This window comes from Chamaea fasciata, unplaced genomic scaffold (genome assembly GCF_029207755.1).
Source record: "Chamaea fasciata isolate MVZ Bird 193981 ecotype frontalis unplaced genomic scaffold, bChaFas1.0.hap1 SCAF_11, whole genome shotgun sequence".
NCBI classification, from domain to species: domain Eukaryota; kingdom Metazoa; phylum Chordata; class Aves; order Passeriformes; family Sylviidae; genus Chamaea; species Chamaea fasciata.
In genome coordinates this window covers 20,814,686-20,838,573 of record NW_027094096.1, presented here as the reverse complement: position 1 = coordinate 20,838,573, position 23,888 = coordinate 20,814,686, and the positions used below count along the sequence as shown (strand labels likewise).

General features: G+C 46.3%; 1 protein-coding gene across 1 annotated transcript in view; it reads right to left on the bottom strand.

Annotated features, from left to right (window-relative positions):
• Positions 1-6,522: 6,522 nt before the first annotated feature.
• The window catches only part of LOC136295358 (uncharacterized), a 31,832-nt gene continuing 14,466 nt past the window's right edge, over positions 6,523-23,888 (bottom strand). The window contains exons 8-10 of the mRNA XM_066193855.1: positions 20,526-20,627; positions 17,612-17,807; positions 6,523-11,134 (exon numbers count right to left, since the gene is read on the bottom strand). Coding sequence (XP_066049952.1) covers positions 11,068-11,134; positions 17,612-17,807; positions 20,526-20,627 — 365 coding nt within the window. The 3' untranslated portion in view covers positions 6,523-11,067. The remainder of the gene's footprint in view (positions 11,135-17,611; positions 17,808-20,525; positions 20,628-23,888) is intronic.

Below are 23,888 nucleotides of genomic sequence, written 5' to 3'. Positions count from 1 at the left end.
GTTACACTGATAATATTTTTGCAACATTGAATTAGTGCTGAACAGTATTTCAGTATGTTGGGCACAAACACACTGATATTTTTATTCAGTGTCAAGCATGTACATATTCCTATTTTTCCTTCATGAAAAACATTTTCCAGAGTTAGTTAAAGGAATTCCCACGTGCCTTCTGTTCGTGTGTGCGAGCACCAGCGCCGTGGGACCCCCCTGGTGTCCGTGTGTCTGGGTTTTGAGAGCTGGACAGGACAGAGGGAGCAGGCAGTGGAAGGGCAGCAGGCTCCTGACAGAGGTTTGGGTAATTCTCTCCCTCTCTGTCACCCTCACCATTACACACTTCACTGGGGGGATCCCCATGGAGGTTTCAGTGGCAGTGAGACCCTTAGTGGCTTTCCTTGTGGTTCTCCTGTTCTCACTGCAGGTGAGTTTACATATTTTACACATGTTGCCATTTAAAGATCATGCACCTGTCATGTGACAGAAGTATCACTCACACAATCCCTCAGCCTCTGGACTGGGGGCAGAAATGCACCCACAAATAACAGAGGAGTGAAAAAGAAGCTCTTCTGGAGTGTGATAGTTGTATGTATCCAGTGAAAATGGCACTACAGTATTCTGTTTGTTTCTATAATTTTAAATGGTCAAAAGGTGGTGCTTCCCACTGATGGTGGCTGAAATCTGTGTGTCACTAGCATGCAGTAAACCTCTAAATGCTTATGGAGTGCACAGAGTCACACACGTGCTCACACCCAGAAATGAATGCATGGCTGGATAAAGATGTACATTAATAGGTATATGTGTGCATTTAAGCTTTTGAAAAGCCCTTATGTAAACTTTAAAATTACAAGGAAGATTAAAGGGAGTCCATTTATTAGAATCTAGAGTGCATGGGTTCAGATATCTCAGCCTTCAATAACATCAGGTGATTACTGCTGGAAACTAAAATCTAGCCCGGGGATGCCATTGATCTGACAAGCAGGGATCTACCCAAGTGTCAGGGGTCCGGATTGAGGGGAGGGCAATAGGAAAAGTTCAGGGGATTGCTTTTTTACCTTGGCTTCAGTCTCACCCCTCAGTTGGTATTGATCTGCAGTATCGCCTTGTACAAGTTGTTTTTCATTCTTTGTTCTTCATTTTTTTTTCTCTGCCATCTATCATCTGCCTCATCTGCAGGTACAGAGAACTGTTGAGGGCTCTGCTTTCCATTCTTTTGTGTGTTGAGTAGTGAGATCTAAATTTTGGTCAGGCCATGTGATACTGTCTTTGCAATAGTAACATGCTGGCACAGTAATGAACAAGTGATAAGCACTTTATTTATCCCTAGGGGCTTTTCAAATTTGAGAGAAATTTAGGAATTAACAAAAACTTGGTGTTCTAAGACTGCACTCCGTTTCTGATGACTCTTATATCAAGTCCTGCATTAACATTATAAATTTTAAACTAAACAGTAGCATCAGAAATTCCTTTCTTTTCCTGTAAACTGTACATTTTCCTTTGTATGAAATCCACGGTTCTAAACAATAAGACATTTACTCAAATTATTCTTGTTTTTAAAACTCCTCTAAATTACCCCAAATGGTCTCAAACCCGACTGAGATGCATTTGTAATTTGAATTTCAAGCTGTAAGACACAAGACCTGGAAGACAAATACCAGGTTACAGACTGCTGGAGGGAAGAAGGGCACAGAAAATGGCAAATTAGTTATTTGAATGTCTAAGTGGGATTTTTGCATTTATAAAGGCCACTAACTATCCAGAGAACCATGAATAGTAGCTGCAGTATTTAGCTTCAGGCTCTTCTTAAAGTTTCACGTGACAAAGAGCACAGAATTTTACTCCCCCCGACTCTAAAAAAATTGCTCTTTTTGTCTTTGTGGTGTTTGTAGTCTTCTACATGGGAAATAATAGGCACCAAATCCAACAACTAATGAAAAAAAAACATAGGAATGACAAGTGAGAAAAATGGACACTGTTTCACACATTGAAATTCATTGAAAGTGCAAGCAGAAATGAATAAATGTTATGAAATACCACCAGCTGTTGTTAGGCTGATCCTGACCCCTTTCAAGTCAATGGTAAAACCCATCAAATGTCAATGGCACTGTGTTTTACTTTACTGAGAGATGTTAAAATCTAGGAGGTGCATTTGTACGGATCAACAGAAGGGCCTTTAGCATATTGGGCTCTTCTTCATCATGGGCACCTTTATTTTTCCGTAGGTCTTGTGCTGCACCTAGTTTTGGTGTGTTTGGATGGGAGCAGCTCCTCTAGTCAGAATAATGTGTCAAACACCACTGTGCACACCTGAAGGATTCTGTAAATAATTGAGGGAATTATTACAGAATTAATTATTCTGTAATAATTGACAGCATTCTGTGGAACTGGAGACTGTTGTTTCACTGGGGGAGTCTGAGGTGGTCTGCTGGCAGATGAGTCACTGCCAGTACCTTCTGGGTCGTATAAGCCCCTGTATGGTTTTTATCTGTGTGATTTGGCTGATGTTATTTCCACAGTTGTGCTCAGCCTTGCTGTCTGCTGTATTTTGAACCATTTGTGGTTTAGAGGCAGACGGAAGAGAAGTATGAACAAAATCTGAGCTGCAAGTCTAGTTTGGGTTTGCAGCATGTTCTTGGTGCCGGAAAAGAACTGTGGATTTGGAAGTCATCATAAGGCAACTACCAGAGTTTTGTCACTAGTGATGAATTACTGCTGCAAGAACAAGGCTTTTAGGGAAGGCACAGAGCAGACCTGGGTTTGGGCCATAGTTTTAAAGCCAGGAAATCAATCCTGGCTTTAGGATAAATGAGACAGTTGGTCTGTCTTTTCTTTCTCAGTTTGAATGTGAAACAGTTTGTAAACTGTTGCTATTTAGCTAATACACTGGAATGCAGTGAAATTTAAAGACATGCAATGTTTCTTCAATTTGATGTATAAATAGATTATGGCATTTTCAGCATTCCAGTCTTATGATCAAGTGGAATCCAGATCAGGTTTCATTTAACCTAGTAAAAAGAGAAATGTGAACGGTTTCAGATAGCTCATGTGGCATTCAGCAGCATATTCTCTCATATTTCAAACTCATATTGAATAAAGTGTGATATCAATACTGGAGAAAATCCACATCTCTTTGATAGACTGGTGTATCTGAAATCTTTCTGTTTGGAGTGGTTTTATTTTAATGGACATTCCAATAATGCTTTGGTTTCCTAGAACCTAGAGTGCTCATTTTCTTGAAAACCTCTTCTTTGAACAGTAAGTAATCACTTTTCTCTGTGTAGGAACCATTCTTCAGACTTTTCACCAGCTTTGTCAATTACCTCTCAGTGTTAAAAGCTTGAATAATGGCAGGGCATTTGTTTTTAATATGTTTTCTAAGCAAGAAAGGGAACATACACAAACTTCAGAGAGATGTTGGATACTTTAAATAAGTACTATGTGGCACAATTTGATCTGTAGTTATAGATCCATTTTCAGGACTGGGTTCCTAAAGGACTTCTGTAATAATTGGGGTAGAAGACTAAGAGGAAGTGTGGAGAGGAAAGATGGTCTGCTTTTAAGATGAGAGAGCAGTTACAGAGTAGACATTAAAGCCATTGCAGCTCCATAATAATAATGTCTAGATGGCCTCTTTAAATAGACTTCCCAGAGAGTCCTGACTGTTTGGAGCACTGGTATCTGTGCTAATGCGTTGAGACAAAACATCCGCTGGGTTCAGGTATGTGGGATCCTCAGGTTCAAAGGGGAACGGGAACCTGCACCCCTCACATTTCACTTTCAGAAGGGCAATGCCCTTTCTTCCCCTTTTACTGCAAAGCAGGAATTCAAAAGCAGAGATCAGAACTGGATAAATAAAGGTGTGGGGAAACTTGCACATATTTAACTTCTGAGCAATTTTTGACAGATCTATTGCTACCACGTCATGTAGGACATGAGACAGCAATCAGCCAAAGCTGGTTCCCTGGCCTTTTTTGCATAAACATGCTTCAGAAAACTTACAGTCTGGATTACCTCTAACTTTTCTACAAAAGCACAAATGTGGGGTTTGTAGCAGATAGTGGATTGATGGAAACTGTGAAAAGTGAAGATTTATTGCCTAGTCCTTTGATGCCAAGGTCTGTTGAAGCACAGAGAATGGCCATAAGAAGTGGGTTTAGCGTTCTTTTGTAGTGTTCTCTACAAATGGCACCAGGAATGAGGAAATGTGTCTAACCCTTGTATGGACATCAACTGACTCAATGGTATCGAGTGAGTTTCTTCATCTCATTACATCACAGTTACTCCATTTTTGAAATCAGGTTGATGACTATCAAGCATTGTTCATTGTTTGAGATCTGCAGTTATAAAACAGGAGCAGCACAGGCAGAGTCAGGATGACAGATGCCCCACATGCAGTTTTGGGTTCCTGGCCTGTGACAGGAGCTGTGTGCTGCCCAGATGGGTTTTCCAACAGCCCACAGCAGCTGCCAAGTAACCACCATAGATTATGAAAAATCTAATATTCAGAATTAAAAACCGTGGAAGATCCAAGTTCACTGCAAGACCTCTCCCAAGACTTCCTTATAATTTCTTGTTTGGAGAACATTTTAAAATCATCACTGACAGTATTTTTATGTTGCTAATTCCCAGAGCCCTATTCAAGTTAATGCATCATAAAGGATAATTGTGTTATCCAAGTAGGTCTTCAGAAACTGACTTCTTTGTTTGATACCCAATAGCTGCAGTCACTTGTAGGTTTGGATTTGGCCATCAATATAAAAATCTGGCTATTATGTATTCAGCACTTACCCAGGTACTATGTAGTTTACAGTGTGCAAAGGTGTTCAAGATGGAGTCTGATCCTTTGGATACTGCCCAAGGAATAGCATTTAAAGTTATGCTTGACCCATGTCATTCCTGAGCAATTTCCACCCTTATGGAAATCTCTGTATATTTGTTTTCTGTAATCCAGGATGTGCCTTTGTAACCATAACTTTTTATTGCACACATATGCCCCTAAAATTGTCAGTTTCTCTCTGACAAACATAAGAAATTTTCAGAACTATATTAATTTTGGGGACATGCACTTATACTTTGGACAAGACTAAATTTATAAGCCTTGAGGGTGTAAGGTATGGCTTTTATCCTAAATTTAGTTTTATTTTCAATTCTGTTGATAAATTTTCTGTACTGATTTCAAAGTCATAGGGCATGTTAGCTGGATGGCTAAAATTTCTAGAGAAAGGGGGTTGTGTATTTATAAGGATAACAGTAATATTCAGAGTGACATCAGTAAGGGTTATAAAAATAATTAAAATAGTTGAGTTTAGGAACTAATACATGACCACACAGAATAACAAGTGAGGAGAAGGAAAATGCAATTCCTCTGTTATGCTCTCCTCTCCCTCACAGCCCGGCAGGGTTGGCCATGAGATTGGATCTGTTACTTTAAACAGAATACCTCTTCTGTGCCCCAGGTGAGCAGACACCAAGTGAGGATGGGCACTGAGATCTTGCAGTCCCTCATAAATAGTCTGGTTTCACTAGGGAACATTTATATGGTTTTGGCAGTACATCCTGTGAGCCTGGCTGTTTCATGCTGTGGGAAAATCAGTATGCTTGTTCCCCTCCGCATTCTTACCTGGAGATGGCTTGTGCCAGTCTGTTCCTTCCAGCCTGTTCTCACAGGCGGTGCAGCGAGCCCTCCGTGCCCTCCCCCAGAGCAGGAGCGGTGTCGTCATGCCTGGCACTGGCTTTGCAATGTGGAGGAACTGGCATGGGGATAAGATCACGCTTGTTCTGTTCTCTCACCTGAAGGAATGTAAACTTGCTGACCTCATGTATCTGCTGACGTTGGCAGATGCTCTTACTCACACCACCTTGTAATTCAGCATTAATGCTGAATTCCTCACCCTGCACCATGCTGTGCACAGGCTAACTACACGTGGTCTTAGGAGATGCCACCATTCCACTGTGCAGAAGAGCAAACTCCTCAGGTAGGCTGACTGAGGGGACAGATGGCCTCGAGGTGGCCCAGAGTCCCTCATTCCCTGGGCAGGCCCATGAGAAGGAACCTGGCTACTGTGTTAGTTTCTGCAGACAGTGCCTCAGAGGCTACAGTGTGATGGGCAACAGAGTCTCCAAGCCCACCACCTGAGTCCAGGTGAGCTGTGGGCAAATCCTCTTGAATATCTGAGACACCAGACACCTCCACAGCTGCCTCCCTCCAGGGTGGGAGCCCACATGGAAAGTGCCTCATTAATTCCCTTTGGAACATATTTATTACTAGTGTGACTTCCACACAGAAGTCTGCTGTCAGCAAACCTCACAAGTGTGCGAACTGCGTGTGCTGTCTTACCTGAAACCTGTCTTCTCCACGCTCTGTTGCAGCTCAGGTTGGCCCCAGAGGCAAATCTGTGACATTCCAGTTGAACATGGTCCCACATGAGGGTGACATAACCTTCTGTTCCATTGGGGCAGAAAAGGGGTTTCTGAATAGGATCCACCTCTGAGCAATGCATGGAAGGAACAGACTGTCCCATTAAAAACTGCAGTCACCTCTGAGGAAGTGAGAAGTTGGCACTAAGCTCTTGTCATATCCTTTTCTCCTGTAAAATGGGGGGCTGGAGCACCACACTTCTGTGTCCTTAGGGAATATGTCTGTGCTGGGCTATACATTGTTTGGCTTTACTTTGATTTCAGAAGCTGTAGCAATATGGCTCATGATTCACATCTGTGGTGGGTTGTAGTAGCAAGAAGAAGCAAACAGCTGTTCTTGTATTTGACATTTTAAGTGCTTTTCAGCAATGTTACTATCCAGACAAACCAACATTACTTTGAAAGCTACTGTGGAAATTCGCAAACGATAATATAGCCAGAGACAATTATAAACATGTAAAACAAAGGTGGTGTTTTCTAAACATGAGTTTAAGGGTTGACCACTGGCTCTGCATCACATGCATTCCAAAGGGCCCATAGATGTGTTATAAAGAGTAAATTTGCCTATGTAGCAGATTTTTAAATATAGGTCATAGTTACATGCAAAACTAACACTTCTCCTTTAAGGATGACTGGCTGAGAGCCATACCTCCCCAGGAGCAGTTACCAACTCCAGTGAGGATAGCTGTAGGACCAGAGGGACCTGAAGTCAGGTCCAATTTTTGTTTGCTCATTCTAGCAAAGAACCTTCTTAGAAAAGTAAGAAAAAGCTCTTTTTTTTTCCTGCAAAACTTGTGGCATTATCCCCCGTGACCTTCCTGAGGGTGGAGAGTCACTGCCAGAACCTTTGCACCTCTGAGGAGTCGTCACAAACCCTGGCAATTCTCAATGCACAACCTAGTTACACCGACACCCCCACTTCAAAATGCAAAGGGATATTGCAGCAGGAATAAATCCTCTTTCTTAGAAAGAGAGGCATAGAATGGAGCAGGGAAACTGAAGCATTTCATCTTGTTCCTGCTGCAAATGCTTGAAATGCATAAGACAATTATCTAGGGAGCATGACAAGGGTCTGACAAAACCTGGCAGTTTTAATTAATGGCCTCTATTCAGCTGTCAGAATCCAGTGAGTCTGCTGGCAAGACAGAGTGATGACAGATCAACCTCCACTGACTTCCTGGGTAGATGCCTTTAAAGTAGTAAAACATACATTTAAAAACTTGCACTTAGGCATGTGCACAAAACTTGAAGTCTTTCACAGGTGCTCAGATTTGTATCTCAATTACAAATTCCCTTCAGCGAGGCATGCAATTTAAATCCCTAAACCAAATCAAACATGACACAAAAATGATTAATTATTGAACAAAAACGTGTCATCATGACCATCTGTGGATAAAAAGAAGAGGGGAGTTTCACCACTGCAAATACAAAATTTGCCGTTGTAGGACCTAGGGTGAGCTTGGAGCTTTTTTAATTAGCCAGAGGAATAATGGATCTTGGAATTATTACAATGACTTAACATGGCTTTGGGTGGTATTGTTTTGTTTTGCAGTGACAGAGACTTCTGCAGGAGAAAAATGTGGAATCCCAGCCTAAGATCTCCCGTTGCAGAGGAAATGTCTTTAATCTCATATGGAGCCAGGCCTGGCCAGCTGCCTGGGGATGCTGCTGAAATGCAGCACCTTCCACTGCAGGTGTGCCAACAGGGATCCCTGCTGGGGCTTTCTGAGGAGGAGCTCAGAGCTCCCTTTGGTAAGGAACCTCTCTGTTTCCTGTGAGATACATGCATGGCACCTACAGGGCAACGATTCTGGCTGAGCAGACTAAGCCCCGCGGTGCTAGGCTGTCCCAGAGGGAGCAGCTGAGCTGCCCTGGGTGTCTCCTGTCCGTGGTGCACGGCGGGTGCACCTGAGAGCAGCAGCTCTGAGCTGTCTGTGCTCCCACGGCATCCTCACTGCAGCTGCCTCCTTGCTTTGCAGGAGGTTCTTGTTCAGAGAAGGTTCCCTGAAAGATCTTTTCTTTGTAGGAGAAAATAAATGTTCTCAGGCCAGCCTGGGGACCCCTCATTTTAGGAGAAGCCTGGGAGTCTTTTGGGAAACAGCCTTCACCTGTGTTCTGCAGGCTGTGGATGAGAGTTTATGTGTGCCTCTGACGATCTAGGGAGAGAAGTGCACTCACACCCTTGCAGGGAAACGCAGCAGAGAGCACTCCCAGCAGCAGGCTAAGGGCACCACGCTGGGCATTCCCTCCCTGCTGGGGAGGTCTCCACGGCTTGTGCAGGGACAGGAACCACACCTGACCTCCACCACAGATGAGTACACAGCCAGTGGGAAAAGCACTCCTGGCAGCAAAGACAAAGCAAGAAAGTGAAAAGTGACAGACACAGGCCTTCAGGTTAGCACTTGTGTCCATATCACCCCTGAGAGTGAATTCATGTGCCCCCAGCCAATCCATTCCTGAGATCCTCGAATTAAACTGGGTTTCCCTGTGCTCACACCGGCCCTGTGTGAGCACTTGTGCAGTTGCTGGCAGATTTTGGAGGCTCTGAACCTATGACCAAAAATAGGTGGGTCTGGTTTCCCTCGTCATGCTGTTCAGTGTTACACATGCCAAGATGATGAAGCACTGTAAATCATGAGTCTGCTTGCGTTCACTGATAAACCAGTCATGCAAAAGGTTCCTTGGAGTAGGAATTCAGCAGAAGGCATTTCACATCTGTCAGAAATAATTCAAGGGTGTGGAATGACTAATTGGGAACTGCATGAATAATCAGGACTTCATTTTCAGCAAGACAAAGCCATGAACTTTCGTGTGGCACAGCAGTAAGGAATATGTTCCCTTCATTAAGGCCCATGTTCTGGGGATTGATGCTAGCAAAAATACAAGAAGGAGGGATTTTTATGATGATCACAAAGTGTCCATTTTAAAAGTGTAGCTCGTAAGTCTAGTTAAAGGACAGAGCTATTTGAGAAGCAGTTGATGCTATGTAGACCTTAAAAATAAAGGATTAAACAAAAAATAAGGACATGAAATTTGAGAGTAGAATAAAAAAATGGACAATGAAATCAGCCTAAGCTGAGGTTTTTAATGTTAAGAAAGGACTCAGATCTGTCACTTGGCCAAGTCTAGAAATTTGCCAACCACTACTGGTTCCCACTCGTGTGGAAATGAGGAGCTGGGTTTTCTTTTTTTTTTTCCTAGACTGCAGAGCAAGCAACAATAGTGCTGGTCTGAGGTTTTGATTTGCTGTGTAAGAACAACGATGAGAAAGGGGGAGATGGGATAATTTTCCATCTGGCCTGTGCCAGTTTCAGTCCAGGAACCCTCCAGGGTCAGGTGGCCTCAGCTTGTTCCATCAGAGCTCCCAGGTACTGCACCCCTGCACACAGAGCTGTCTGTCCCCGCAGCTCTGAGAGCTGTCAATACTGGCAGCACTCAGGGACTGGAGACTTGGCAAATGTGAGAGATGGCAGGGAAAGCTTTATAAGCTGAGCACAGGCCAGGCTGGGAGAAAGCTTGTCAGCTCTGGTCACAGGTTACAGAACAGACAAAAGCATGTCAAACAATGGACATTGCAGGATTTCTATGTGTACTGAGGTCCAGAGTTTGTCACTATAGATAAGGTATTTCCAGTACATTTTTTCTTCATACAAATTGCAAAATACCTCCCAAAAGTGCTGGTTAGGTGACAGGATCCGTTCTTTCAAGGACAGGGCTAAATCCATCATGACCACTACTTGCCAGCACTTCATATAAGTTGATCCCGTGTGAATCACACGGTGAGTGGGAGCCCGAGAGCTGAGCCCATGAACAAAGCATGTCTTGGAGCAGGGTGAGGAATGCAGAGGCGTGTGCTGGAAGGTGTGGCAGGTATGTGTGAGCTGTTAATGACCATGCTGAAGAAATCCTGGTGATACAGAGGTGAAGGAGTCCAAGAACTGGAGGTGTCCAGAACCCATGCTGTAGGATCAGCTGAAGGAGGGATCTGCATCCATAGCAGCTGATGCAGGTTCCTGGCATGGAAATGCTGTTCAGCAGCAGCACTTCTGAATCTCCCACACTAGCAGCACGTATGGGCCTGCACTGGTATTATCTTAATTTTCAGAGACTTTATCATGTTTTTCAGAGTCATCCTATCTTTCATTTGAGACTTCACTGGATAGGGCACTCCATGGCTACTACCACTGTCCTCTGAACCAGCCTCTCTGAGGGTGACCTCCTCCACTTACAAGTGTGGTAACTGAAGATGTTTACTACCAGGCAGGGTCTTGTTTCCTTTGGAGCAGCAGCCTCAGCTCCTGGAAGCAGGCAGCTTCAGTGGCTCTGCTGGGCATCTACTGACCTCAGGCCTTATTCTTTCACCTGTCTTGTCACCAACCCGTGTCTGCTGGTCCTGAGGGACTGAATTACATGATGCCAATAGCCCTCCCTTCTGGGGAGGTGCAAAGGAAGCACCAGACGTTGATTTCTAGTTGTCTCTGTTTACATTTTGTACTGGAAATTCACTGATAGGCATTCAAGCATGAAATGCAGTGATTGTTTGGAAGGTGTCCAGAAAACCCTGACATTCTGGGAGTGACTTATCTTTCTGTGGTTTGTCTAGCAGAGAGGCAGTGTGGTTCAATGAAATTTTTCTCCCAATTGTCTGAGGTGATGCTAGTTGCTTGAAGTCGTAAGCAGTGACATCTCAGGGCTGTGAAACCCTCTGAGCCAGGAGTGGCACCTGTGTTAATACAGAAAGATACAGGGTTTGTTTCTGACCCGTTTCCATGCCACAGGATATTATAATTCTGTGCAGTTAAGTTGTGCGGAAGCCAGACATGGTTCAGGGCGGCGTGAGGCAGCTGGGTGCTCACTGCAGGAGGAGGAGGAGGAGGCTGGTGGGGCAGGGGCAGCTTGGGGCCCATCACCAGGCTTGGCTTTATCTCAGCTGTCACTGTGAACTCTTCAACCCCTGTGCTGAAGGGCTGAACATGTTCAACAGCTCCGCATTTGTCCTCTCTTTCACTGACTTTCTCTTCCAAAAATTCTGACTGCCAGGGGCCACAGCCAAGCGGGAAGCCCACTGTCCCCCAGGAACTCCAGGTGAGGAGCAGGCTGTCTCCATTCCCGGGGAGCCCCGGGCTGGCAGCAGGTGCCCTCTGTCCCCTGGAGCCCTGGGCCAGCTGTGCAGGGCAGTGCTGGCACAGGTGGGGTCGGTGCTGGTGGAGGTGGGATCAGCTGCTGTGCTCAGCAGACACAGCCTGTTTGCCCAAGGATTAAGCAAGGTAAGGCTCTGGGCTTGTCCATCCCCCATTCCGGAGGCCTGGGCCCTTTACCTTTCTCCGTCCCTGGGGTATTTAAAGGCTGGTATTTAAAGGCCCTGGTCCCCTCAGGAGGACACCTCGGGCTGGCAGGACGTGCTGTGGCCACACTCCCCCCTGAGCCCCGTGCCATGCTGCTTTGGGCAGGCACGGCTGCTGGTGGCTGGTGTCTGCTCAGCTTCACTTTGAGGTATTTAAACTTGGCAAAGTGGCTTTTTCTTGGATCCATATGAATAGATCAGGTGGTCACCTGTGTCAATATGTTTATTCACAGATCCTAGCTGCTTTCAGGGACCAGCCTTCTCTAAACATAATTAGGGCTATTTAAGTAGTTGCTCACAATTACCTCTCGGTTCACACAAAACACCATGAATTCCCTCACTGAGCAAAAAAACTCCAGGTGGCACAAGGGTGAAAAGCAACAAGGATTTTGCTGTTGGGTGCCTCAGATATTTTTATGATCCTACTGTAAATGGATGTTTACTTCTGAAGAGCTGCCCACTATGTCTACCGTGCCATTATGTCAGCTTTCAGACCAGCAGCTTTACCTGTCAGCCTCCCTTGCCCTGCCTCATAGTAATTAGGCTGGAGGTATACGCCACAAAGACTGATTTGGGGCTGGATGTGAATAGAAGTTTTTCAGCTTTTGTCCTTTTGCCTGCCCTAAAAAATTTGATTTCTAGGATTCCAACAAGGCCATCACACTGTGTCTGTGTGAGTGTTGGTGAGCAGAGCCCGGCCCCACACCCGGCCCCAGCAGGCGCTGAACTATCGGGTTATCTGGAACACGAGTCTCATTTTCAGCACTGCACAATTTTCTCCACACTGATGTTATCTTTGCCATCGGCTACTGGCACGCAGCAGCTCACATATGCCATTAGCAGGTGGCAGAAGACATAAATGGAATTTTCTCTCGGAACATTTCTTCCATTCTTCCTCCCAGACTGATGAAGTGCAAGTTCAAGCTAAAGGCATGTAGTGACTACAGCCCGTTCCCAAACAGGGCCATGCAATGCTAAAAGCAGGCTCCAGGAGAAACTCTCACATCTTTCAGTCTCTGCCGTGGTTAGCTCCTCAGCACACTGCCCTTAGAACACGGGGAGTGCAGCTGTGTGTGGCTGCACTCCTGGCACCCCTGTGGCAGCTCCTCAGTTCCTTTGGGATCCGCCGGCAGAGACGTGGGCGCAGTCCCTGCGGGAAGCTGGGGCACCTGCCCATGCTCTCAGCAAGCTGCTGGCAGCTTGGCAGAGCTCTGGGCCCTAAGATGAACACAGAAACTTAAGGATCAGGCAAACAAACTGCCAGAAGAGGCAGGAATTCAGGAACACAACATATGCACATTGTGTGGCCTCCAAAAGGAGGAGGCAGAAGCCCGAGGAGCTCCTCATCATCCCACATTTCTGCTGCTGGGAGCTCAAGCTGACCTGCCTTCCAGCAGAGCCACAGTCAGAAGAGCCTGGAAACTGCTGCTGGAACCGTGTGCACTCCTGACTCACCATTCACTTTTGGATCTCGATGTCTTATACAGGAAAATAAGTGGCTTTTTGAAAAATCTTATTCGGGGCTCTTTTATTTTTAATATGTTTTTTTTCTGTCTCCCTCAACTGCAGCAAGTCCTGCTTAAAGTTGCTCCCAAACTTGATGGAAAAGAAACATAATAAAGACCATGGCTCAGGAACCCCTTGGTCTCCAGACCTGACATGAACACTTATTTTTCATCTATTTTGTTTTGTCCCCAAAGGACAATTTCATTCCAGGTTCATGAGCTCATACTGAAAAAGAATAAAACATTTCCAAAGTCACAAAATTCTGTGGAATCACAAGTCTAATGCTTTGGATCCAAAGCCAAACTTTGGTGTTTTTTCCCCACAAAGGTACTTAGACACTTGACCAAATGAAAAGTACTTTAGTGCTACAACTGCCACACTGATGCTCTTGTCTGTCTGACCTGTCTCAGGGACTTTGTTTTGTCAGATAATGCGGATGGGGGGCGGGGACTGTCACTTGCTTTTGTTCATGAAAATCTTTATGTTCCAAGGTTATTTAAAATATTTTTTTTCGTACAAATATAGTTCCTATTGCCCAGTGTCCTCTCTCATCATAAGTGGAAATCCCATTCCCTGGTTTCAGAAAGTCTCTGGGTTTTTGAATGATGTTTCTTTCCCACGTGGGGGTGGTCTCTGCCCCCTTCCCCCATGTCGCTGGGGCTCGGAGCAGGGGGCAGTGAAGGGAATGCTGAACTACTGAAGCCTGCTGTGTGCACCTGGGCACAGCTGCCACTGGAAAGGTGCACAGGAGAGGCACTTTGGTCTCAGCCATAGAGATCGTTTCCTTAGAAAAGTATTTTGCCTAAAGCCCACTAGAGATTGCAGCCCCAGATAACTCGCTTGTTTTGGTCCAGGATCAGAGCTGGAACTCTGCAGAGGGGGCATGGCCAGCCCCTGGTGTGAGCACTGGTGGCCACACAGGCAAAGGATCTCTTGTACCAGGTGACCCAGGACAGAAAGAAAGAAAAGGAAGCAAGGAAAACAAGGGTTGTAATAATTCTGTTGCACTGGGGAAAAGAAAAAAGAACTTGTCATCTGGCTAAGAAAGCAAGTTCCACGGGATCCTAAATTTCCTACCTATCTCCATAGAACAGCTGCTGTCAAGTCCTGTCAATACCTGAGAGTTCTCCCATGTTCCTTTCTTTTAAAGTTCAAAGTCAAAAGGTGACTTTGAGGTGGCTGCATCTATTTGCCCTTTTCTTCCCTTGAAGCAAACAACCAGTAAAATTCCTTGGTGTATTTCTCTCCTTTCTGAAGTTGCTTTCCTCCACTGCCTTCCTCCATAAAATCAGACCCCTTTTCACACATGGGTGAACCTAGAAAATCATTTAGAGTGGGAAGCACGTGAACCACTCAGGTAACTGTATATTTGAGGCCTTTCGAAAGGTCATCTATTTCTGGGTAATTTTTCCAGCTACTTTCCTGGTGAACTGAAGCTCACTGGCACTGAGTGAAGAACAGGGTGGCTTTGCACAAGTCTGCAACTCCCTGGCCCTGTGAATTGCCCTGATCACTGTGGGATTCCTTGGATGTTTTCTTTCCAAGGCAGCCATCCCCACCTGTCACCTGCTTGTGCCATGTTCGTATGGCTCACCTGTGTCCTGGGAACAGCTGAGGTTTTCAAACACACTGCTCATTAGATTCTACACTTTTCTAAAAAAGGCTGACTTTTCAGTTGCATCAGGACATGAAAAATAACCTGAAAATCATGAGACACACAAACAGACACACAGACAGACAGACCATTGGAGTGCTGGTGAACCTGCCTGTCCGTGGTTGCTCCCAGGGCATTTCTCCTATGACAAGGATTCCAGGTGGGCTCACACTGTAGCTTTACCTTCTCAGCATCACAAATTTGGGTCTTATTCCTAACAAACCAATAAACTTTGCAATAATAAATAAGAAACGAAAATATTAATTTAAATGAGCTGACAAGTGTTACAGCCACAAGATGGTCACATAATCCCAATTCCATTCAAAACCAGACAAAAACCATCAAACAACATTAAAGAAAATTTATGTTCTTTAGTAACGCAATTTCAACTACAGCAGTAAATAAATTTGGTTTATACTAAGAATGGAAGCACAGAGGGACTTCTATAGATAAAATTTCTATTTTAGGAGAGATTCAAATTTCCTAAACTGGTCTTGTTTTATGAAAAACAACCCAGAACGGAGACGAGAACAATGACACTTAGGCTGTACATTCATTAAAGCAAAGGCTTTTTTTAAACTGCAAACCTGGCAATCAAGGCCCTGATTTGTCCTCCTGGGAATGCAAGACCAGTGCGGTCAGCTCCCAGTCTCAGATTCCTAACTGCTGCTCCAGACACTGCCCAGGTTCTGCCAAGTTTTCCTGTGCAGGGTTCTGTTCCTGGGGCTGCATTCCTGGGTTCTGACAAAAGCCACCACACAGCTCCAAACACGGCAGTGGTCATGGCCAGACATATGTGCAGAGAGGCCTGTGAAGAGAATAGCTGAAATTTTAATTAAGGAAAACATAAGTGACATATCTGTTTGAGAAAGTGATGGTTGTGCAGTGCAAGTGCATCAGTGCCAGCCTCCAGAGCTGCAGCCAGCAGTGCCCTTGCTGCAGGAGAGCGGGAGCCCAGCTCTGCCCCCTTGCCTTATAATTCTATTTACCAATTATTGCAGTTACTGCTTGGAATGCACTTCACTGGAGAAGCAGCAAAGCCCCATGGACATTTTACATGAAAGAAACATTGATGTGACTCTGTTAAAGAGAACAAAAGGCATCTTGTGGATTTCTGGATTTGCCCAAGTCCTGTCTATTTGTATTTCTTGATACTACTGCAGAGGACAGGAGAGCTTAGGAGCTGTGCCTTGGCCCCAGGCAGTGTGTGCCAAGGTCACAGCCGGCAGCCCCAGAGTGCCCGTCAGCACCTCACTGACCCCGCACTGAACCGCTCCCACCGCCACACAACATTAATCCTGACTTATCCGTGAAAATCAACGATTTTCCAGTGGCAGAATGGACTCAAATTGGTGATCCTGGCAGGCTTCAACCAGGGCAAAGTTGACCCCATTACAGCCTCATGGGCACAAAGGAAGGCATCAGCTGTTCTTGTGACGTGTAACGGGGCCAAAACATGGCTCTGACCCCATGGCACTGCCACAAAATCCCTGCACCACGATGTCTTAAACCACTCTAGGCTGAGCTTGTCGTAAGTGTCAGATCTCTGCATGTTACTCATTCCAACACAGACTCTAAGGCTAACCACAGTAGAGAGAAAAACAGCTGAGGACACAAAACACCAGAACAATTTTAAGCATTCACTACTAAAATATTGTATAAATTAAAAATCCTGTCAGCATTTACACTAAAATCAAAAGCATCCCTGCTTTTAGGCTTTGTTTTACATTTCATGCTGAGTTCAACAATAAATATTCCATCACAAGAACTTATTTTGAAAGTTCAGCAATTTTTAAGGCCCCTCAAAGAGAGTTTAAAATGATTCCCCAAAGCAAGGGGCCTTTCCCAGCAGCCAGAGCGTGTAGAGGGGCTGTGTGGACTGTGGACTGGCTCTGACAAGGGGGTTGTGGAAGGATGGATCCATGAACAAGCCAGGGTCGAGGTTTGCTGTGCTGGCTGTTCTCACCCACCGAGGGCCCAGCCCAGCCTGGATCAGCCACAGCTCCTGTGGCTCTGGCAGAACCTCCTTGCCAGCCGTGCACAGGGCAAGACTCACCCTGGGGCTTCATGTGGCAACATCCAGCAGGACTGGAGCCTGTCTGGCTGCGGGGATGGCTGCTCTGCTGCCCAGGCACCCCCAGAGCCCCAGTACAGAGGCTGCAATCCCACCCCCCCTACACTGGGCATGGGAGAGAGGTCTGAGCTCAGCAGGTCTTGAAGCACTTCATCACCAGTTTTGCTTGTTAATTAGTGCTCCCCAGCCCCAGGAAGCAGCAGCACTTCACTTCCAGGTGAGCCACCAAGAGCAGGCAGCACTGTGGGTGGGACAGGGGCACATGGAACATGGGCACTGCTGCAGAGGGGACACGGGCACGTGGGATGTGGGCACTGCCAGGGGTGGGACACAGGCAGTGCTTCAGCTGGAACATGGGCACAGGGATGTGAGGCCACCGCAGGTGAGTCATGGGCCCGTGCCCATTGCTCCCCCAGTAATTGTACTGACCTGCAGTACCAGAAGTTCTCATCCAGAATGCCAAACAGCAAATCCCCACACTTTCCTGCAGTAGTTAAATCTTTTCTTTATTTATCAGAGCAGTATCCTTCAGAAATCAAGAGCCCAGATCCTTCCTCCCCCACTGCAGAGTTCATGTGTTAGCAGCAGCACCCAGAACCAGTGACTCCTGTGCATCACTCACCCACAGCACAGCCGTGCTCCCGGGGCTGGCAAAGCAGGCTCCAAGGCTGGACAGTGAGTCTGGGGAGTGTTGTCAGTCAGAAGGGTGACTGTACCTGTCTTAAACATTTGCTGACCCCCTGAAATGTGAGATGAAACGAAGCTCGTTAAACTCTTCAAAACAAGGACTAAAATATAATTACTCCAGTGAAGAATACCTGCATTTAAAAAAAAAAATTATATGGGTATTATCAGCTAAAGAGGCTGCTCTCTCTTCCAGAACATGCTGCTGCTGACAAGACCTGAACATGTTGGCTGGTATCACCACTAACACCTGAGATAGCAAACAAGAGCTAATCCTTACACTCTGCTAATGACTGCAGGAGATAACTGGTGTCCCTGGCAAGTGTCCCATTTAATTCAATTAACTCCAGCCAAGCCCCGTTGATTGCACTGGCAGTGTCAGAGAAAGCCAGAAGCCAGATCTGGAGTCAGATGGTAAAACCAAGGCAGCCTCCACCAGCAGTCACGGGTACCAACCAACCTGGCATCCACAGCAGCTTCTACAAAAGGGTGTGGAGCAGCATAATTTTTTCCTGAAAATGCTCCTGAATTTTTTTTTTTTTCCGAGAAAACGCAGGCAACTCATTTCATTGTATATGTTGCTTATTTGTTCTGAAACGCTGGGTTATGTGTTGGTTTAAGCAGCAGTTTCATAGTGTTCCCACCCCCTTCCACAGGTCCAAGCCAGCAGGAAGATCATGTTTCTCCTAACACAAGGCAGATGTCTGCCAGCTGATCTGGGGGCACGCAGAGCTCCTGGCCTCTCCAGGGGACCCTGACACTTGCAGAGATTGAGGTGTCTGAGGTATGAACTGAAACATTGTGATAAATGTGAAAAATAAACCAACCATGGAAAACTAAGCTGCAAGGAACAATTGGTATATCCCCTCGGTTGATATAATTTCCACGTCTGTTTGATAGTAAAAAAATACTTTCCAAATATTTTCTTTTCCTTTTGAACATTCTTCAGCTGTGAGCTTCAACAGGCAGTGATGTATCTGCCAACGTACATTATTCAGTTAAGTTCTGAAATAGAAAGAGATATGCAGAGAAGTTTCCTTGGTGGCACTTTTGAAGTGTTAGTCTGGGATAGCAGGTAAAATCCTGAGAAGTCTGTACACTGCCAACATAAATAGAAAGTGTATTTGAAGATGGGAGATTATCCGATCCTTGACAGGGCTGTCATACCTGCTCTGTTGTCAGTTCTTGGTAACAGTTTTATTTGAAGGCCAGTCCAGAACAAATAACTCCCAGAAAAAGCTCTTCTGGAAAACAAAGCCTTCAAACCCTTTAAAAGGAGCTGTAAGGACTCATTTGTGACCATCAGCTTGGACATGTCTCAGAAGCAGCATGAGCCAGTGGAGATTTCTGAAGCTTCACTGAGTTTCTTTGTGGAAAATTTGTTACAGCATTCCAGCCATCCTCCAGCCTTTGTGCATCCTCCAGGATAGCTGAGAGCACAACAGGGAAGTCCAAACAGTTAACATGTCACTGTGTTGCACCTGCAAATCCACTGGAGGACAATTCTCTGCAAATAAAGCTCAGCTGCTCTATGTCAGCAACTGGCAAGAAAGTCAGAAAGCCTGTGCTGTGGGTCCACTCATTAACATTAAATAGATGTTTAAATAAACTTCTGCATCCTATGGACATTTTTCCCATGCTGTGGCTTCACTGGATAAAAGTGCTGAGCTCCTGGTACAGATGTTGGCTCTCGACTCCCATTTGTTCCCATCTATGTGTTTGGTATTTCCCAGAAAAGAACCAACCTCCCTGCTGTGCTTCAAAGCCAACTGTGCCCAGGTGTTTCCAGACAGCCCAGGCTGCTTCATCAGGCACCACTTTTACACCAGCTCAAGATCCACGAGGAATAACATGGGGAGACCAGAGCTGTGCAGAAATACCTGCAAGCAGAAGAATGCCACAAAGGGCAGCCACAGTTGGAATTCCCAGCCCTGACAGTGCCAAGGAATCCTGGGCAGGCTGACCTCAGGGCTGCTGCAGCCATGCTGCCACCCAGAGCAGGGGTGCATGGAGCACAGCACACGTGTCCAGGACAGCACCTGGCTGCACTCAGACCATGCCAGCAGAAGTGGGACAGAGCTGACCATCCTTCCTAGAGTCTCCCAGAAAGCTGCAGGTGGCCACTTCCTAAAGAACATTCCAAATCTTCCTTGCTGCTTACAGATACAGGGTGCATGTCCATGGCAGCCTGTAATTAGCAGCCTCCCCCCTTCAGATCTGTGAGTGAGTGAGCCCCAACAGGACTGTGTTGAGCCTTATCTTTTGCCAGGTGGGGTGTTGGCCAAGGGAAAACTGTGCCTTATGAGGGCTGGTCCCCATGTGAGCCATGTGATTGTGGCAACAGTGGGACAGCAATAAAAGAAATTGTATAAAAACCCCAGGGCCTTTCAAAGCATTTCCAAAGGCTGCCCCAATTTCCCTGCAGGGTGTTAGGTTCTAGGAAGCCACCACCCACATAAAGCAGCTGTAGAGCCACATCTAAAACTGCCTCACCTGTGCTACAGAAAGAGCTGACAATGGCATTAGCATGAAACTAAAATTAGAGGCTAATTGGGTTCGGCAGTCGCTGAAACTGATGACAGCTCAGCAATTAACATCCCTGAATTTTCTTGACTAAAATAAACCTAAAATCTGCTCCCATTCATGCTTCTCCCTGCTCCACGGGCACATGCTGTGGTGCCTGGCATGCTTTGCACACAGGGGAGTTCTGGCACCTCTGCCAGGGCTTGTGGGGCTCCCAGCAGTTACTGGGGCAGGCATAGGTGTGGGAAGAGATTATCTGCAAATCAGCATCATTTCACAGACATGGGATGTGATATTCAGTGCCAGGGCATGGGAACATGAACACACACCAGACGCCATCCAGCAGAAAGCAGAGAGGCAATGGCGCGGTGTCACCCCGTCCTTCGTGCAGGATGTCTTCTGACGCTGATGCCAGAACAGTGCTGCTGCTGCTGCAAGCAAAAGAGGGAGATACCAACATTACAAAGTGAGGGGCTAAAAGCATCTGCTCAGGGTGTCAGAATGGGACACAGGCACAGCCTCTATCAGTACTTCTTGTAAGTGAATCAGAACATCTTCTGTTAAGGTGGGCAATAACACCTACCAAAAGGCACATGAACCTTTCCCTGGACCTCCCTGGGGTGCATCACACATTTGGGGCAGAGAAAAACATCCTCTGTTTGACCGTACATGCTATTTTCAAGTTGAGGGGGTTGCCCTCCAAGATCCATAACAAGAGACCAAATGCACTGCCATTACAGCTGCAAGCAACAATTGCTCTGCCTCTGCTCAGACAACGTGCTGCAGATTTGCTGTGCAGGAATATGGCCACGTGCAGCCTCCTTCAGGTTTTATATGCTGTGTGTCCCCATCTGGCTGTGGTAGGCTCACCTGCCCTGTGCTCACCTGCAATTTGTGCAAGAGTTCTACGGTCTCATTTTTAGTTCATTGTTCTGTACAACATTTGGAGTTAGTGATTCGTAAAAGTATCTTTTGGTGGTACATTTGCAAAAGCTATGGCATGCTTCTGCCTCCACTCACAGCTGAAGTCTCTGACTGCTGACAGAGCTGAGCTTCCAAAGTCAGCCCCTCTTCTGTCCCTTCCTTCAGCACCTGGCTTGGTTTTGCTGTGGCCAGCAATTTTATCTGCACTCTCTGGTCCAGATGTTGCGGTGGCTCTTCATGAGAATCTCCCAGTTCTGCTGTGACCCATGAGGCAAGGAGGGGGCATGGCAGGAGGCTTGTTCCTCACTTGAGCTGTGATGAAGACCAGGTCATGGCTGGGCTCCTGCTGCTCCTGCCTGCAGACTCACTGCCATCACCACACAACTCTCTGCAGTCACTCCACTCTGCTCCTCCTTTCTTCCTACACTTGCTGCAGGCACAAAATGTTCCCAGGCTCCCACAGCCATGCCTGGGGCATGCCAAGTCCATATGCTGCTGTCCCTTTCACACACATTTCCAAAGGGCAAAAAAATTCACTCACTGGAGATCCACTTCTCTGTGCACAGTTCATCAAGCAGAAAGAACAAACTTGGCCAAGATGGCCACAAAAACATGTCATTGTTTAGAAAGGCTTCACCTGACACCCAAAGATATCAAGTCTATTATTTGCATGTAAAGTAATATAAGCAGTTCTATTTTCAGTGCAATGATCCTATCCTAACTTTTTCTTAAGTAAATAATTTTTGCTCTCATTTGGTTTAAAGCTCTTGGTGTGCCAGGAAGAAAAATGTCTGCATGTGTATTATATATATTATACTACAGATATTACATCCCTCTGCATTATACTAGAGACATCCATTGCTTCCACCATTTATATCAGTATTTCAGGCTACGATCAGAGCACTCTTGGCTTATTCTAAAACTCACCCCCACAGATTATGAGCAAAGGAGTTTCTGCATTAGGAGTCCACAGCTGGCGGCTGTCCTTGGCTGTCCCAGGCAGTGAACCCCGCTGGAGACGCTGCTCCGTGCTGGCATTTGAGGCACCCTGATGTTCCATGGTCACTGTCCGTGGGCTCAGGGGCTGGAGCCCCTCTCTGTGGCTCTGGGGCCGTCAGCCTCACGCCCCACTCTGCAGGTGCCATCAGGCTCTGTCCCCACGAGCATCGTCACAGGACCTGGGGCTTCACTTACAGCTAGCTGCAAAATATAGACTGTGAACAGCACGGATTTTCAGTGCCAGATCTTTTCTTGACTGATGCTCCCAGCTGATGGTAAGTTCGTGTTTCAAGGTAACATCACATTCATCAGTGTCACAAACAATTGCTGCCTTAAGAATCAACAAAATCTTTCCCTTCATGAAGTCTCACCTGAAGAATCCCCACATGCAGGAATATCTCCAATGGCTCTCTGGGATGCCAAGGTACAAGCAGCATAAAGACCCATGTGCTGGGTGACAGCTCAGACCTAGGGCTGGAAATGTCCTCCTGAGCAGCAGTAATTGCAGCTCACGTCACAACATTCCCACTAACAACAGTTGAAGATCCCTGTTTCAAAATGACTGACTGAATGAATTATAGCCAAAGCTGAACCCTTGTACTCATCACTGCAGCAGCCTCATGGGGCTCATTCCCCTCCCTGTCCCCTAATGTATCTGAATTATCCTCCCAAAGAGCTATTTTTCTACCAACAATATGCACATATTTGAAAGGCAAAGTGGAAATCCCTGCAAGCGTTTCTGGTGAAATTCCAGTCAGAAATAACTGTAATCTGACCCATTAGCCAATTTCTGTTGCTGAATTCCTTTGTACAAGTATCTTTGCTTTGAAAGAATTTGGCAGCAGTGAGGCACAGGCTAATTTTACTTATAAGGTGTGAATCAAAGAAGATCTGCAAGTTTCTGAGTCACAGAAAGGAAGCGTCTGTGGCCTTTCACCACTTCTGTCAAGAGAAAATGTCATGGTTCAGCTATTTTAGATGCGACTTCAGACCGCTCGCTGCGCCCTGCAGATCCCCAGCTCCCACCACCCTCACACTCTCCCCAGGCAACCAGGACAATTCCAGCCTTCTCTTGGGGCCTGGGGAACTCCCAGTCTTAATCACACCTGCTGCTGTTGATGAGATGCATCACCACGGCCTGCCATATGAGAGAGTTGAATAAATTATTATTTTGGCAGAATTCAGACGACACTTTGTGGGAAAAAGGGATGACCAAGGAAAGGAAGAGCTACTTCCCACATCACACATCACTGAAATCCCAGAGAAGCTGAGGGCCTAAGCTACAAACACTGCAGCAGCAGCAGCAAACTTCCAGGGTCTGCACTGTGCCTACAGCCTGACTCTGCTACCACGTGAACAAGGGACAACAATCAGCCAACTCCTGTGCTCCTGTTGAGAGAGCTCCCACCCGAGGCCAGGCTGTCTTGAGCTTGGGGACAGCTCTGCTGCTCTGCCTGTGGCAGCTCCAAGGAGAGCATACAGGTGTTCAGCTCCACTTCCTCCAGTCCCAAAGGTCCCATGGCCTCCGAGATGCTGCCGAGGCCACGTTCAGCCAGCAGCTCATCCACCAGGGCCACTGGCTAAATCCAACCATGGGAGTTCATTGTGCCCAAGAGATGAGGTGGGACAGCCTGTGCCCACGGTACCTGGCAGCATGGCCTCCCCAGGGGGATGTGTGCAAGGGCTCCTCTCACTTTTTAATCTCTTTATCTGCTGCTCATGACACTCCTGATCTCCTCCAGGCCTACAGGGATATGCCAAGGACTGGC